Source organism: Aphelocoma coerulescens, chromosome 10 (genome assembly GCF_041296385.1).
Source record: "Aphelocoma coerulescens isolate FSJ_1873_10779 chromosome 10, UR_Acoe_1.0, whole genome shotgun sequence".
Classification (NCBI taxonomy): domain Eukaryota; kingdom Metazoa; phylum Chordata; class Aves; order Passeriformes; family Corvidae; genus Aphelocoma; species Aphelocoma coerulescens.
Genome location: NC_091024.1, coordinates 13515828 through 13532775, shown reverse-complemented (window position 1 = coordinate 13532775; position 16948 = coordinate 13515828). Strand labels below are relative to the sequence as shown.

At 40.7% G+C, this 16948-nt stretch overlaps 1 protein-coding gene and 1 long non-coding RNA gene across 3 annotated transcripts; one reads left to right on the top strand and one right to left on the bottom strand.

Moving 5' to 3' along the window:
- Window positions 1-791: 791 nt before the first annotated feature.
- Window positions 792-8849, bottom strand: LOC138116255 (uncharacterized). The gene is made up of 3 exons (XR_011154087.1): window positions 8761-8849; window positions 2125-2223; window positions 792-1246 (listed from the first exon to the last, which is right to left on the bottom strand). It is a non-coding gene; the product is annotated as an uncharacterized lncRNA (long non-coding RNA).
- On the top strand, window positions 6773-16920 carry MNS1 (meiosis specific nuclear structural 1). 2 transcript variants are annotated; one of them, XM_069025317.1, is made up of 12 exons: window positions 6773-6920; window positions 7208-7283; window positions 8986-9155; window positions 9633-9722; window positions 9924-10051; window positions 10535-10637; window positions 11512-11741; window positions 12456-12672; window positions 12752-12859; window positions 13721-13978; window positions 14880-15005; window positions 16600-16920. In XM_069025317.1, exons 1-12 carry the CDS (start codon window positions 6777-6779, stop codon window positions 16696-16698), a joined length of 1749 nt encoding a protein of 582 aa, XP_068881418.1. In that variant the 5' UTR covers window positions 6773-6776; the 3' UTR covers window positions 16699-16920. The 2 variants fall into 2 exon arrangements, with proteins under 2 accessions (XP_068881418.1, XP_068881420.1); XM_069025319.1 differs by having other exon boundaries at window positions 6810-6920; window positions 7215-7283.
- Window positions 16921-16948: the final 28 nt, after the last annotated feature.

The window sequence follows — 16948 nt, the reverse complement described above, 5'->3', positions numbered from 1 at the left end:
GGAAATATGCACCAAAAATGTGGCCTGAGGAGACCTTCTTTTCCTCTGTCAGTCCTGAAGAGGAATATGAGAGACAGCTCCTCCACCTGAACAACATTATGGAATGCTGTAAATATGTTAATTCTCTAATTTATTAAGGTTAAAACTTACTTGACCTATTTAAAAAATGTCACTCTTTCCAGGGTATCAACAATTAAAAGGATACCTGAAAGAGACCTACAGAAAAGCTTGGGTGTATGTCATGAATGTCATGTTATTTCATGGCTTTACATTTAAGCATCTTAGTTACCGCATCTCCTTACTCTTAGAAGATTACCAACTAGAACAGGTTCAAAACTTTGTGTAAGTGAAATCTGCAGAGCATAAAAAGAATTCACAGTAAACATCTTTTGCTTGTAGGTAGACGTGACACAAAAATATGGGGTTTGGTATTTGTTCTGTACTGATACTGTTATTCTTGTCTATTTGTTATGTTTCCACCATAGTTCATTTTGAGTTCATTACAGAGCTTTGCCTTACAGTATGACATGACTAAACTTATGCTTAGCATTATTAGTATATCATTTGCTTGTAAGCTCTGTCTGTTTTATTGCTGAATTATACATTTTTAGCAATATTATTTAGAAAATAACTGTCTGCAAATGTCTAGGATTTTTTCCAGGTTTTACTCAGATCAGTTTAAACTGTTCAAATCTTAGATAAAATAAAATACAGCTTAGTAGAGCCTATAGATATAACCTTAACATTTGTTTAACGCTGACTAGGACTGGCCAGAAAATTACTATTTAGGGAGGGTTTCCATACATTTTGGGATGAAAATCATCTCAATTTTTTTTCACAGCTTCTTGAGGAAAATGGGACAAATTCTCTATCTGATGCAGTTGAGGGCATGGAAGATGGATCTTCTACATCCAAAACTACTGGCTATTTAGTATTATCTATTATTTAAGATACATCTCACTTTATAGTCTACATTTCCACATACCACTTTGAAGGCACAATTTGATTATTATTGGTTGGTTGTTTTCTTGCTTTCAGTTGAGGACAAGCTGCTACAAGGACTCAGGCTTCTGTCCTCAAGCTCAAGGTGTCCAGAGAAGGATTTATGCAGAGGGACTTCCTTCTACACCTTAGGTCTAGTCTGGCTGGACACCTTTCCCATCCTAGGTTTTGTGCAGAGTAACAGGATGCTTTGCCATGACTTGCTAAGCCACCTTGGGAGCCAGGCAAGGTGGGTATTTGCTGCCTGGAAGGCAAAGAGAGTAAGTTTTTCAAATACTGAATAGCAAAATACTGAAGTTCAGAAGAAGAAAGGCCCCCCCCCCCCCCCACTGGAAATAAAATAAAAACCTATAGTCCTTCAGGAAACTAGCACATTGCATAACAAGCAGATAAGAATGAATTGTTCCTTTCAAGTCAGTTTTTAAAAGAGGAAAGTATTTAGAAAGTAAATCTTGCAGTCTAGGTAAAAGCAATTTTGTTTTATGCAGCTGCCAGTGTAGAGTCCTGGTGCAGTGGTACTTATAAGTCATAATCAATAAACATGAATTATTTAGAAGACACAGGATAAAAATGAATGAGTATTAAACCAGAATTAATCCACTGTATAAGCACTAAGGAATGTGTATGTGTTCCTAGCAAATTGGTAGTGACATCCATTTGGAATCTCAGTTTACATGCATGAAAAAGGTATAAGTGAATGTTTCATCATCTAATTGTAAATAAATTTTAGCTAAAATGCATGAACTAACTGTTAAAGATCAAGTATCTTAAATTAGAATGTCTACAGTATATAAAAGCAGACATTCTGGGCAGATGGTGTGAGAATAAGAAGTGACTGCACTTCAAATAAATAACCAGGAATCATGTGCCATGGGGTTCACTTGAGCACCACACATTAAAACAACCTGCAAAGAAGAGATGAGGCAGTTTAGGAGAAAAGTTTTTGTGTTGGAGGGACAATGAAAAATCTCATTTAACATAGATACTGTGTTAGTCCCACTTTTTGCTGCTTCTGTCTGCAGAAATGAGGTCTCAACAGAGCTTTTGGATTCTGGAGAAACCTGATGAGAGATATCATTCCAAACCCACTGACAGAGAAGGAAGAGGAGTAATAGTACTCACATGTAAATGAAGTGAGGCAAGGCCTGAAGAATGCTTCATGACAAGAGGAAAAATTGAGGAATTAGGAGTGCCCAAAAGAGTACTTTGTAGTACAAAGACCTGTGGGATGGGAAGAAAATATTAGACAGGTAATGGAGATGACAGAGGGTAGAGATAATTCCTCAAAAAATACTAAAATGATGTACTTGAGCTACAGTTGTATCTCTCTAATATACATCTGAATAGATATGGAGTCAGGAAGTGGTTATTTATAAGCTAAAGCAAAAAGTCCATTGGTATTGCTTTCAAACATAGATACTATCTAGAAGGCAAGCCCATGTAAACTGTTTTCCAAATGAACTTGGTTAAAATTTCAGAAGTATGGGTGGTTGGGAATGAGAATTTCCAGCATATCTGATAGCAGAGGAAAAGTAGAAACTGCTGATCTTAACATATCCTGTAAAGTTCTGTAGGTCACCCCGGTTCAGGTCGTGTGCCCTTATTAAAGCACCAAGAATGTTTCTGGACTAATTACAGTAAAATCAAAGTTGTTCAACAGTGGTGTTTATCTGTTACAACAGCACAGTGATCACTGATTCTTGCATGAGTGACAGAAAGGTTAAGTTAGAGATCTTCTGAAGGAGGACTTTTTTAGCCATAGGGGACAAAAGGAGAGGAAAAAAGGACTGACAAAGGTTGTATACAACGAAGCCTTTAATGCAGATTTGCCACAAGGCAAGATAATAGTGCTTGAGTGTTATGAACTGCAAAAACTGCATGAACACATTATATTTTAAACACTTAATCTGTTTTACAAACTATGTACATTCTTCTGCTAAATAAGATGAATTGGGATTCAAGAAGCAGCACATCCTGACAAATCTTCTCCTAAAGGCATCCATTAATATAAATCAACAGTAGCAATTTTGTTTGATCATTTATTTGCAAGAATCATTAAGGTTTATTAGCATAATTATTCCCTGTGGGACTTTATGTCACATAAATGAAAAATGGCATTATCAATATTTAAAAGATAAGTACGTAATGTTCAGAGTACTTAAACAGTACTCTGCAGGTGGTGTCCAGCTGTAGCAAATTAGATTAGGTTTGATTTCTAAATTCTAGAGATATAACTTGAGACAAAACTAGGTTCCTTATTGTGCAAGGCATAAGCACAACCCTGAACTCTGTAGTTACTCATTACATGTGTGTAACACTGTTTTCTAATTTCAAGGAAGCAACTTGTCCTAAGATACCAAAGGGGAAGAGAATATTGCTTACTGGTGGAAATCCTTCTATAATCTCACTGCTTTTCTTACTTTTAACAGTTCTATATGATGACCTGAAATTTTCTCAGTGAAACTTTTCTCAGTGAATTTTCTCAGACAACTTTTTCCCTTATCTCAGTGGAGACATGGAGAAGGGCCTTGCTTTCCTGCAGGAGCTCTGACACCAAAATCAGCTGGTTTCTCTGTAGTAACACTGTGATCATCTCAGTACCACCCATGAGGCTTAGCTTACAGGAGCACTTTTTGAAACAGACACAGGGACTGATGCATAGCAAAGCCTGGGGGTAACACTGTGGTGGGGACATTTCATGGACAGAAATCTGTGGGCTTTGTCTGGCCCACAGCAATGCAGAGCCAATTCACTGCTTCCGCGAGGAATTTTTGTTGGGGCACAAAATTGCTGTTTTGTCAGCAGCAAAATGTATCAGTAACCACTGTGTACTCTTCTCCTCTCTAAAAGCTCTTGAATAAAACATCAGTGATTTTACTAAACATGCCCCAGGACTCCTCCAGACATATCCCTGTGTGGGGCAGGGAAGCAGAGCCTGCACCAGCCTGGGGCTCATCACAAGGCTCTGCCAAGGCTGCTGGGCAGGAGGAAGAGCCAGTGTAAGAGATGGATGCAGGCAGCAGAATGGCTTTCACCTTGTTCTCTGACCTTTTTGGGACTGATGTTTGTTTTCTGTTACTGCCCTTCAGTTGCCCTTTCCATTGGTTGGCTTGAGGTTATGGCTACAGATTAGTTTGTTTAATACTCTGTTGTTTGCAAATGATATCTTTTTTCTTAGTATTCTGCTCTTTGCTAAGCTCCCCTTTGGAGCTCCTCAGTTTTTTAATTATTCACAAAAGCTGAACGGAACTCTTTGGAATTAATTGTGTTTGGTGGTATCTTGCAGGAATGAAAGGCGTTCTGCTTTCTTCTAAGTACATTTCTTGGTGCTTTCAAGTCTGCCCTCAAGTTAGAACCCATGCCAACACCTGGACTTGGTGCTTCCCAGGAAATAGGCAGTCCCCAGGAAGAATATGGCATCTCACCCTTTTGCTTGGTGTGTACTTTTTTATGGGTGCTGCTATAGGAAGAGTAGTAAAGCTTAGTACTTAACAGTTTATTTCTCAATATGTCATTCACCTTTGGAAATTATAAATCTTCCTTCCAGAGGTGTATGTTCTGATGGCATTGCATACAAAATACTGAAAAGGAAACGGTGATCTGGTCAGTGCTTAATGACAGCCAAAATCTGCTGGGGGGATGATGATCACTGTGTGGAGGCCATGTCTGGTTTTAGTTTTCCCTCTGCCCATTCAGTTGGGCACTTTGGCAGTCAAGCTTGCAGGCTGATTACTCAAATGCCTCCTCTGCACCCCGAACAGAAAAGACAAGGATAGACTAGAATAGGAAAAAATCTAATCTTTCTTTCAAACTAAAAGCTACAAATGAAACTTGTTGTCTTGAAGGACACTTTTGACAAATACTTGTATCAGAGGTCCCATGTCAAAGTCTCAGTAAATATATACTTTTTAAAAACCTTTTAGAAACAGTACTTTCATGCTCATAAACATCCAGATTCTCTACTAAAAATCTCCATTCACTTTCCTACATAAGGACTCAGTCTTTTTGCTTGAATTTACGATCTCTGTTCTCTTTCATTGGTTATGATAGGTAAGTGGATAAAGGTCTTGCTGCAAAAAAACAGAAGTGTCATTATAGCAGTGTTTTACAACATTCTTTATAGAAGAACTATATTGCTGTACCTAGACCAGGTGTTCAAAAAAAATTCATAGAGGTGAAGCAGAAAGCCTGGTATTCTCAGCAGAAAGCACTTGCATGCTCCCCAGTGTTTGCTAGTTGAATTAAAAGAAGCACGGTGGATGTGGCTCTCTAATTGTGTTCAAATCACTGAATGCTGGCAAAGTGGTGCCAAACTCACAGGAAAAGAAAACTGAGTTCTACAACTAAATACTTACTAAACCCACATTTGTCACATCAGAAACAGATGTATTTTTGTTGAACACATTAGAAGCACTGAGTATTTTTGTTCCTTGTAATATTTTTGTTTATTGTCCATAATGTCATGAGTAAAAGATTGCTTCTGCCTACTGCTGCTATGGGACATGTTTTCCCTACTACTGCAGTATAATTTAAAAAAAAAAAATTAGTACTAAGACTTTGTTGACAGTGATAGCCCCTTAGCTCCTAAATCGGCTATCCCATCCATCACTAATCTCAAGCAATGCAAGCATTAGTTTCTCTGTGACTTATCTGGGTCCTTAGTAGATCAATAGCACAGCTCAGATGTTTCAGACTCTTCCCTGTTAATTTGCATTTATCTTTTCATCCAAAGAAGGTAAACTACCTCACAGAGAAGCTGTGTTATCCCCAATAGTGGTTTATAATGTTGCCAAGTCAGCATGATCCACATATCTCAGCTGGAATGCATTTGTCACTGTCTCATGTTATGATTATCTGGTAAAATGCCCTAGAAAAGAGGTAAACTTGCAAAATGGCTTCACCGTTTTCATTTAATGACCTTTTCTGCCATGTGTTCCTGCATCACCTTCAACTGAAACTGCTAAATAAAGGGAACTTACTTTTTCCCTTTAATGCTCCATTTCATCATTTTTACCGTTAGCGTTCCTCAGCAGTCTTCACTTCTGCTGTCAGGAGTTCATCAGTGGGTGCTGATACTGAGTTTAAGAACTGACTCATTTATTAAGATGCTGTGTTAACCCTGAGATAGGACTGCTGAGTTTAACTCTACATTTGTACAATTGGCTGCTGATTACCTAAAGCTTTTCAGGCTCTAGGAGGGTTTAATGCTCTTAGGAAAAAGGAATGAGAATCAGGTCACTGACCTGTAGCTGTAACCAGGCTGCTGCAAGAAGAAATGCTCTATGGAACAAGAGTTTGTTTGCAATTATGCAGCAGGGACTCATTCCTTTCCATGTTATAGGAAGGTAGATATTTCATTTATCTGGTTTTCTAGAAACTTCATAAGCTATGTAATGAAAGAAAACTGAAATATAAACACACTGGATTTCTAAGAAGTCTGACCCAGCTGGTTGCTAAACCAGTGCGTTTTTATTCTCCTTCTTCAGAAGAGCAAAGCAACTCTGCCAGGACTGAACTCTGCTCTGTATGTGTGAAGTTCGTAGGTCTTTAACTGAGAAATTAATCAGTGCTATCAAGGAGCTCTTCTTTTGACACGAGGAGAAGGTAGGTCTGTTTTCACCACAGTGCTTGATTTCTTCCCAAACAGGAAGGTACGAGGGAGGCCCCTCCAGGGAGGGGGTCACTTGCTGTGACTGCACAGCTGGGAGGAGGAGCAGCAAAAACAGGTGCTTGCCTCTCAGGTGGAGGAGGAGCACCCAACTGAGATGACCTTGATGAGGAGAACAGGATGTGCTAAGAGGGCCTGGCACAGAAGTGCTTGGCCAGGTGCAGGTGTGTGGAGAGCCAACAGGGAGATGCAGCCAGTGCTGGAGAGCAGCAATGGTTGCAAACTGAAAAAGGGGAACTTCTGGCTGGATGTAAGGGGGGGAACAAAAAAAAAACATTAAGATGCCCAAGCTTTAGGATAGGAGTCTGCAGTTCCTGGGGGTTCCATCCTTCAGTTCCATCTCAAGAAGAGATGAAACCAGTAGTTGCATCTAAATTGAGGGAAACATTTGTTTTCCATCTCTTATGTATTCCATTTAATGGAAGAACAAGGCAAGGGTGTATTGGGTGTTTCTGTGGAGTTTATGGGTTATTTTCCCCTCCTGGTTCTCTACGTGGGGTGCTATGTGCTGAAAGGTTACTTACCTTCTTTTGGAAGTCTGCAGGCACAGAACGTTTACTGAGCTGCCCCTGTGGCTTAACTTATCCTGGGGAAAACAATCAGGGCATTAAAGGTAAGAGTTTCTGAGCACAAACTGCCATAAGGTATTGAGGATAAAGGAATTCTCTGGTTGCATTTTTTTTCTTCTTTGTATTTTAAGCACACTTTAGCAGATGTGAAATGTATAGGAAATAAAAGAACAGTGAGGTTCCAAGGACTGGAAACCTCAAAATATTTTCCCATTGGGAATCTTTCAGGATATTAGTCCTGTGGTCTGTCTCTTCTGTGAAAGATACACTGCTAGCAGATAGTTTACATGCAAATACAAGCCACCTCTTAATTTTAAAAATAACTTTGTGAACTGACTCATTGGTCTCTGATATGTATATGTATTTTGTTCAAGCATTTTTACTCCCACTTTTCTGAGTACCTTGCTGTCCTGGAGACTGACTCAAGGTGCTCTCCTTTTAGAGGGTTGCTGTTCCAAAATGAGGGTGTCATGTGAGCAAAGATGACATTTTATGTCTCAAGGTTTTTTGCTCTTATTTCCTCAAATGCAGGGCAGGGACTTGATTTTGTTCTTTTGTTTGGTAAGAAAGAAAATTCCATTTATTTCCAGTGAGGCTCATATCTGTTCACTGAGGAGAAGGGGCAGCAAAAGTACCTTTTGCACCTTTATCCCCCCAGCCCTGCCACCTCCAAACCTTGAGCACTAAAAGTCACTGCTGTGCCAGAGTAGTTAAAAGATTCCTTCTTTCTAAGTCAATGCTTTGGAATCATTGGATGACTGGGGAATGGGGGGTGGGGTGGGGGTGGTGTTGACATTTATTTGTTTCCTTGCCCAATGGTGAAGAAACTGATTTTTTAATGTTTGGGGTGTTTTGGTTGGTTTGTTTGTTTGTTTGTTTTTGTAAGAGAAGTATAGTGGTAGCACCTCTTGCAAAGAAGAACTAGGGAAAGTTTATGATCTTTTTCTGTCTCGTCTCTTTCTGCTTGTATCCTTTTAAAGACATGGTCTCCTGTAGTTTATTCCTCCCTTCCCCAAGCATTGTGGGAAAACACTTTTCTTATTAAGAGGACAGAGAATAACCAAAGCTCCAGAAAGAATTCCACCATTGTGGGAAAATTTGTAAAAGATTTAAAATAGTGTTTTCATCCCAAAAATATATAGATATAGACACATCTAGCACTGCATCAATAGAAACAAGCAGACTTTTAACCTAATTCTCAGAGGTGTTCTTCTCTTAAGCTTTATTAATTTTAATTAATTTTATAAAGTAGGTGACATTAATGAGTTTGAAATACTGCTTTTTAAATAAGCTTAAATGTCTTCAGTTTTACTTAACTGCGTAGGAAGGAACATAAAGGTGAGGAAAGTGGGTAGGCTGAGTTTGGGGAATTGGGTGCCCCAAGGTTGATTTCCTTCCTGGAGCAGAGTCAATCCGGCCAAACACTGGAGGGAGCAGTTGTGGTCTGTGTAAGGTCTCTTTCTGGAATATTAAAGGCTGGGTTTTCTTGAATAAAGCATACTCTGTACCAAGTAACCTTACCAGAATCAGGTAGAGTCATCTGTTTTGGTGATGTTCATGTTCTGTGTGTTGTGTTCTGCCCTGTGCCTGTATCTCCCACACCTCTTGGGGATCCATCGTCAGAGCTATGAAGGAGAGAAATTCCTAATTAAACGCTGCCACCTGAGGCTTGTGTTTAGAGGTGAATCAAGTGCATTAATTCAAAGTCACTATTCAAGAAATGCTTTTAAATATCAACTTTCAAAGGTCCCCCTCGCCGTGACGTCACGCGGCCCCGGCCCCGCCTGCTGCGGGGGTCACGTGCCAGGGTCGGGTCGCCATCTCGGCCAATCAGCGGGGGCGATTCGCCCAGGAGCGAAATCGCGCCCGGGGGGCCGGCGGCGCCACGCGTTACCACGGCAACGGCCGGCGGGATGGTGAGCGGGAGCGGGACCGTGAGGGGAGCGGGATCGGGGGCGGCGTGGAGAGCGGGACCGTGAGGGGAGCGGGATCGGGGGCGGCGTGGAGAGCGGGACCGTGAGGGGAGCGGGATCGGGGGCGGCGTGGAGAGCGGGACCGTGAGGGGAGCGGGATCGGGGGCGGCATGGAGAGCGGGACCGTGAGGAGAGCGGGATCGGGGGCAGCGTGGAGAGCGGGACCGTGAGGGGAGCGAGGTGGGGAGCGACATGGACAGCGGGACCGTGGGGGGAGCGGGACCGTGAGGAGAGCGGGATCGGGGGCGGCATGGAGAGCGGGACCGTGAGGGGAGCGAGGTGGGGAGCGACATGGAGAGCGGGATCGGGGGCGGCATGGAGAGCGGGACCGTGAGGGGAGCGGGATCAGGGACGGCATGAGGAGCGGGGGCGGGTCCCTGCGGCTGTCCTGCGCCACCGCTTCTCCCTTGTCGCCCGCAGGCGTCCGAGGAGCGGGTCTGGGGCAGACGGGCGGCCCGGCTGCGGGCCGAGCTGGAGCGGGAGCGGCGGCTGGATGAGGCGCTGCGGGCGGTAAGAGCTGCGGGGGCGGCCGCGCTCGAGGGGGGTGGGAAGGCCGAGGAGAGGTGTTCGCCTGGCTTTACCTTTGCCCGTCAAAACCTTTCCCCAGTAACAATCATTTACTAACTTGTATAGTCTTGCTGACTGCACAGTCTCCTTGCTTTCTTCCAAATGTGCGTGTGCGAGAGTTGGTAAGGAAATTGTTCTGATCAGGCAGAAGAGAACAGAAAGCAGAGAGCGCTGCAGCTGGAGCGAGAGCAAAAGCTGGCGGCTGAGCTGGCGAGGCGGGACCTCGAGAAAATTAAAGATGAGAAGATAAGGCAACAAGTCAGAGCAAACAGGTAATTCAGACATTTCCCAGCTATATCAAATTGGCTGCTTGTTATCATGATTTGGGAAAGTTGTAGAAGGAGTGGAGAGGACTCAGACCTGGAAGGAAAAGTTAGTTTGAGATCCAGGTATAATAAAAAGGTAGTTTTAAGCAAATTTTGTCTATAAAAGATGTTGATCTACAAAATCTTCATTTTGAGGATATGTATATGTACTTTTGGGCATATCCGTGAGCATATATGTGCATGTATGTGTACCTGTGCTTATATAGTTAGAAGTCAAGTATGCAGAACTGTTGATAGCACATGTAGGAATATAGGTAACTCTTGTTTTTAAATGGATTTTTTTTCTTTTTTTGCCCTTTACCTAGAGCAGTACTTTTCATCAGGGTTTCCCCTGATGAAAAATATTGTGTTTAAATAGTGATGGAAACTTAATTTTTTCCCCTAGATACCTACCCCCCTTGTAATAGGATAATTTTTTTCCCCCTCCAGTCTTGAACTTCGAGAGTTAGAAAGAAAGCTGAAATCTGCTTATATGAATAAAGAACGAGCTGCACAGATTGCTGAAAAAAAAGCTATATACGATGAGAAAATGGTAATTAGTGCATCCCAGCACCTGAGTCCTGTAACTCTTTGTATGGATTGTGCAGAAGATTTTTCCTTTGACGTTTTTCATCTAAAATATTGTTCAGGCATTCGGTGTTATTGAAAATATATTTTGTGTTATGATGGATTAATTAACCAGTAATAACTAGATGTAAGAAAAAGATTTACTTTGCCATTGCAATTGAAGGAGTAGTGAATTAGCTGTATGACTGGTTATAGTTGTTATTTAACTGGTTTTGTAACATTTATTTTACTGGGTTTGTAACATTTGTAACATTGGAACATTTGTAACATTTTGTAACATTTGTAACATAGTAAAAACTATGATACCCTTTGTACAGTAAGTTTTTACAGTGGTGAATCTGTACCTCAGAGTCTGGTTGTTGAAAACAATGTTACTATTGTTAAACAGTGATCTGGGTAACTTCAGAAAGACTTGCAAATTTGTATTTATGTATAGAATAATACTGGTGATCAGGCAGATGCTTCTGATTATGTTAATGCTCTATACAGAGTTCAATGGAGGCAGCTGCTGTACAGCAATGTACTCATTGAGGGTGTTCTCTGTAGCCCAGCTTCATTCCAGTCACTGTGCTGATGTAAGTCCCACCTGTACTCAGTGCTTTGTCCCTTAAGTACTTTTAGTGCTCCTCAAGTTGGTTAAATCTTGAGGATGCCCTTCAAGGGTTCTACTGACTGGATTAAGCTATTAAGCATGTTAAGGCTCTATATTTATAGATTGAGGTGGAAGACATTTCTTTCTGGTAATGCAGCATAATTCCTTTTCATACTGTGCATTTTTTCATTACAAGTTGTAGTACAGGGAGTGAAAAGAAATCTTGTGTTGCCTTTTTCCCCCCTAGAAATGGGAGGATGAAGTAGCCCAAGAGATGAAGGAAGAGTACCACAGGTTTCTGAAAGAAGAGATGTCTGCAGAACTGAGGCGAAACCAGGAGAAGAAAATGTACCATCAAGAACTGGACAAGCAGGTTGAGGAACAAGAGAAGAAGAAACAAGAGGCTTATGAAGAGTTTCTAAGAGAGAAACTCATGATTGATGAAATTGTAAAAAAGATCTATGAAGAAGACCAAATGTTAGTTACTTTGAATTTTTATTATTTATCAATTTAAAACATAACTCATATAAATCTGCACAGAAAGCTGATTTGTATGCACCTATTCCATATAGACTAAGGCCTATTTTAGTTTTCCTTGGTCGCATTTTACTAACAAGAGACTGACTTGCATGAATTTTCCTGTTGAAACATCAGAATGTCCCAGACAGTCTCGTGTCCTTGTTCCTCAAATATGAAATCCAGCTTTATTTGCAGGAGGGCTTCCAGTGGGCCCATCGTGCTGGACACAACAGCATATTGTGTATTTCTGCCTTGCCTTGTGTCCCTGCCTTGCCACCAGATGCTTTGTTTGCATGTCTTAGGAACAGGGAAGGAGGTTTCTCAGGGCAGGGTATGGGGGGGGAGGGTTTCGTGTAAATAAAAAGTTTAGGAGTTGTGGTGCCATTTGGCTTTCTTTTCTTCTCTTTGATGGGGCATAAAATGCAGCAGCAGTGAGTAATTTTGTATACAGTCTGTCCTCTGGAAAGGTGTTAGATATGAGATTCCCTTCTTCAGGCAATTCATTACTAACTATTTTCAATTTAGCTATCTACTTTTTAGCTGAATGGTTAAGAAAGTAATTTAAATGTTAGTTTCTGGAATATATTGTTAATGGCGAGCATCTGGTTGATTTAACGTTACTCTGCAGTGTGTTAAATGACTATTTGAACTTTTTTTTTCCATCTTCTACAGGGAAAAACAACGGAAGTTAGATAAAATAAAAGAAACTCAGACATATATTGAAGAGTTTATAAAAGAACAAGCTATCTGGAGGAAAAGGAAACAGGAAGAGATGGAAGAAGAAAATAGGAAAATTATGGAGTTTGCCAACATGCAACAACAAAGAGAAGATGATTGGATGGCTAAAGTTCGAGACATTGAGGAGAAAAAACAGAGAGTTCAAAACATGGTATCAAAAATTGAAATTGTAGAAAAAATTGTTGTATGTTTTTATCTTTCATTTAGAAACCTTTCCTTTTTTGTAATAGGTTGCCAAGACCATGGAAAGAGAAGAACAGAGGCGTAAAGAACAGGAACAAATCCGCCAAGATCTGTATCTGGAAAAACAAGAAGAGATGGAAAGGAAGAAGGAGATGGTAAGTGCTGGCAGGTACATGAAGGGGTTTTTTTACACACTTTGGATATCTAAGTCTGCAGTGTTATTTGTGACTTTGGGATGTGTTTGAGGGACTCCTTGAGCCCTTTTTGGACTGTGAGCTATCTCAAAGCAAAAGGCTCAATTCTGATACAGTTTTAAGAGTCTTAAATGAATTTGAATTGTTTCCAATTCTGTTTTAGCACAAAGTATTTATTTTCAACTCTATTTCCTGAATGTTCTCAGTCAGACAGGCAGTTTGTACGTTAGCTTAGGTTTTGGAGGGAAAGTTTTGTACTTTGAGTTTCCTTTTCCATTCCTAATGTATTTATGTTTTAATTTCAACCAGGAAGACAAGTGAAGGTTTTGAATACCCTTATGGCCCCATTTATACATTTACTTATCATGTGAAGTTACTTATCAGTAACTTGGAAGTTTAGGTTTTAGCAAAGTAGTTTAATTAGCTGCTTTTCTTCTGCATATCCTTTTTCTATGTGCCTGGCCACACTCTGTCTTACCTTGCTGTGGGTGAAAAACAAAATGTAACATAGGTTGAGATACCAAACACTGCTATTTTTAGAGTGTTGTTCAGGATGACTGTCTTGTTGATTCCCTTCATCACAGTGGGGAAAAAAAAAAATCTCCTTTTTGTTTTGGACTTAATTTTGAGAATCATGTGATATTTGCCAAGCTGATTAATACTGGAGAGCACTGTCAGATACAGAATGTTTGCTCCAGTTAGTTATGCTAGAAGTTAAGAACTACAGTAAATTTATTCCAAGACAAATGGAGTAGATTGGCTGCTGCTGCTCAGAATTTTTCAATGTTCAGTAATACTGCATTTTACTGAATTCCTTTATAGGCAGAAATTGAAAAGAGAATAAGGCAGCGCCTAGACTTAAGGCAAACATATGAAGAGCAAGTTGCTCTGAAGGCAGCAGCACAACAAGCTATGAGAGAAGAGGAGGAAGCCCTCCGGCAGCAGATTTTGGCCAAGTTTGCCGAGGACGATCGCATTGAGCAGCTGAATGCGCAGAAACGGAGAATGAAACAGCTCGAACACAAAATGGCCGTGGAGAAAATTCTCGAGGACCGTCGCCAACAGTGTATAGCAGAAAAAGTAAGAGTTTCACATGCACCTTTGGTTTGAGCAGAGTGTTTAATATGGGAATACTTGTGCTATCCTAAGGGACAATGCTGGTGTTGCTAGGGAAAGGTGATGGGAATTGCAGGGGGGGGAAGCAGGACTTTGTTTTGGTTTCTGACAAGAGAAAAAGTATTTTTAGAGCCGACTATTTCTTGTTGCTCAAGAGGCTGGGGTCAACACCATCCCTGGCCCACCATGTAGCTGATGTGCTTTGCAAATACCTCTTCAGGAGCCATGAGATCAACAACACAACTGCTGTCCAGTTCCACATCCCTGGTCAGCTGCACTGATAATGATGTGTGAGGAGTCTTTAGGTTAAGTCTCTTGAATTGAGATCTGAGGAAGAAAAGGTGTAAGCTGAAAGCAAGACACAGAATCCCATACTGCTGTTTTCATAACTGTTTATAGGGTATAAATCACCTGTGTAATGTGAATTGCAATTTCCAGTCATCAATGTGAGAATTCATACCTATTGCACCTTCTCCTGGATTAGAGCAGTAGGGCAGGAATAGACTAACTTGTCTGAGAGCCAAAAAGCCACCAGAACTGAACATTGCCTGCCTTCAGAATGGCTTCTGACACCAAACACTTGGACAGCAGACTCATCCCATGACTTGCCATTCAGTTTTCTCTTTTATCTAGATGAGATTGTTTTCCAGTTGCCAAACAGGTACTGTTTAAACAGTGCTTTGTGGGGTTTTTTTACATACACTTTTCCATTCTTTTCAAGAGAATTTCCTGTGACCAGGAATTAGTAAATGGAAGTTCAAAATTTACTCCACTAAAATTTTTCTCTTTATGCTGTGGTGGATAGTGGTGGAAACAAATGTTCACAAGAGCTGAAACAGCATTTGGGAAAACTTGTTTATTGTAGGAGCGTGAACTTGAAGAAAGAGAGTTAGAGAAGAGGAGACAAGCAAGTATCCGTGCAATTATTGAAGAAGAGAGACAGAAACTCTTGAAAGAGCATGCATGGAAACTGCTGGGTTATCTTCCTCGAGTAAGTGAACTGTATTTTAAACACCTTTAATATCTGTCCTGTAAATTGGTATTCTCTTGGATAGTTCAAGGTGAAGTTGCAGAACTGTGCAAGTTCCTGGAGTCAGTGGACGTCCTTATTGTGTTAGCTCACTTGCACTCACCTCTTCCTTTTTCTTTTGAGGTGGGATGCATTTACAGTACTGCTCTTTCTGCTGAGGGGCGTTGGGCTCTCTGGCACTATCGATGCCTTGTACAGAACTCGCTCAAAGCTTCCACAGCATTTTGCACATCCAGTGTTTGAAATATGGAACGCGAGTTCTGCAGCAGGGCTTCTCTAGCTACAAAGGGGTCCACCACATCTTGAAACCTGTTTCCACCAAATTTCTCAGCTGGGGTTTTGGCAGCAATTTCTTGCAACTCTGGCTTGTCTGCCAAATATTCCATAACTATGGATTCTGCAGCAGTGCAATGAACTGCAGCATTTACAGAAGCATTTCTAAGCTTGCTCTGTTCATCCCTGTATTTTTAAAAGTTAAAAAGATGGAAGCAGTTATTGCAATAGGAATAAACTAAGATTTCTTTCGTATTGTGCTTCATAATTGGGAAGATCTCCTAATAGTACACAAATAAACAGAGAGCTGCCTTAGGGATGTAAAAAGGCATTTACAGTAGGGAGGGAGCTATCCAGCTGGTTAAAGAAATTCTGCAATACTGGAAAATATTAAGTAGAGCAGAGTTTCATTTTTATTCAAATATTAATACAATTATTGGTGCAGGAATTTGTAACACTTGGAGCAAGTTGTTATCTAATGTAGATTTTGTTAAAGGGTAACTCAGTGACAACATTTTGTATACTTTTCTGGTTTGAATTTGCTGCTGTAGGAAGCCTTGGCAATTTCAATGTCCAAGGCTCACATATGTGCCATGTATGATGTTCTACTTTTCTGTTCTCTGCTTCAACACTGTGTCTGAGTTGGGTGCTCCTACATCACATTACTTCACTGAAAATGGTTAAATAGCAAAGTGCTACCAAATCCAAAACTTTCCAATATAAATGCAGTTTGTAACTTTTTCCTCTTTTTAAAATGCTGCAAGGTATGTTCTGTGGGTCATACATATTTTTAGCTGTATAATTACTTTAGAAATTTAGATTTCCAGGTGCCCCACTTCTCAAAAACATAGTTTTTGATTAAGTTGTCCTGCATTACTTGATTTCCCAAGTTATTTCTTTGTATGAGCTAATACCAACACAGGCAAAGGTGGAGACAGAGCCTCAGCCCAGCCAGGGCCTCTTTTCACTGCAATTGCTTGATTTTACTAAACCTGCTCCTGTGCTGTACTGACTGCAGTCACTTCTGTGAGCAAGAGAACACAGCTAAATGTTGTCTTTTGGCAAAACAAAAGGGGTCTCTGGGTTAGCACAAATTTGTAACTCATCTGCTCAGGTTTTGTGATGGTTTTCAGGCTTGATTTTCAGGCTTGTTTTGAAGGTAACATAACAGTATTATGGATACCATTATGGATGCAGTATTTGCTTCCATGGAAAATTTCAGAGGTCCATAGTAATCTCTTTGTTTTACCTTCTGATGTGTGTTTCTTTCCTGTTAATGCAGGGAATACTCAAAGACGAAAATGATATTAACATGCTTGGAGAAGATTTTAGGTTGGCTTACCAACAGAGAAGAGGTAATGAACTTCCAGAAGAGAGCTGAACCTTCCCCCAGCTCAGCTCCTGCTTTTACCACTAGGTGTCAGCTGATTCCCAGTGAAAATTTCCATTTGCTGTTAACAGTGAGGAATTCCTCTTTAGTAGCATTAAAAGCCTTCCTTTTAAGACCGAAGTTCTAAACTGACGAGCAGTTAGTTTTACATAAGTGTGTGCTCCACTTGCATTTTTCACAAATAAACTGTCCTGGAGTTCTCAATTATTCTCAGTCATGTAGCAATGTTAGAAATGTTTTC

Coding starts and splice junctions, on each gene's coding strand:
- MNS1 (XM_069025317.1), top strand. CDS start 6,777: ATGAGGAGAACAGGATGTGCTAAGAGGGCCTGGCACAGAAGTGCTTGG. Junction 12,673..12,751: donor AACAGAGAGTTCAAAACATG/GTATCAAAAATT, acceptor TTTTTGTAATAG/GTTGCCAAGACCATGGAAAG. Junction 13,979..14,879: donor AACAGTGTATAGCAGAAAAA/GTAAGAGTTTCA, acceptor TGTTTATTGTAG/GAGCGTGAACTTGAAGAAAG.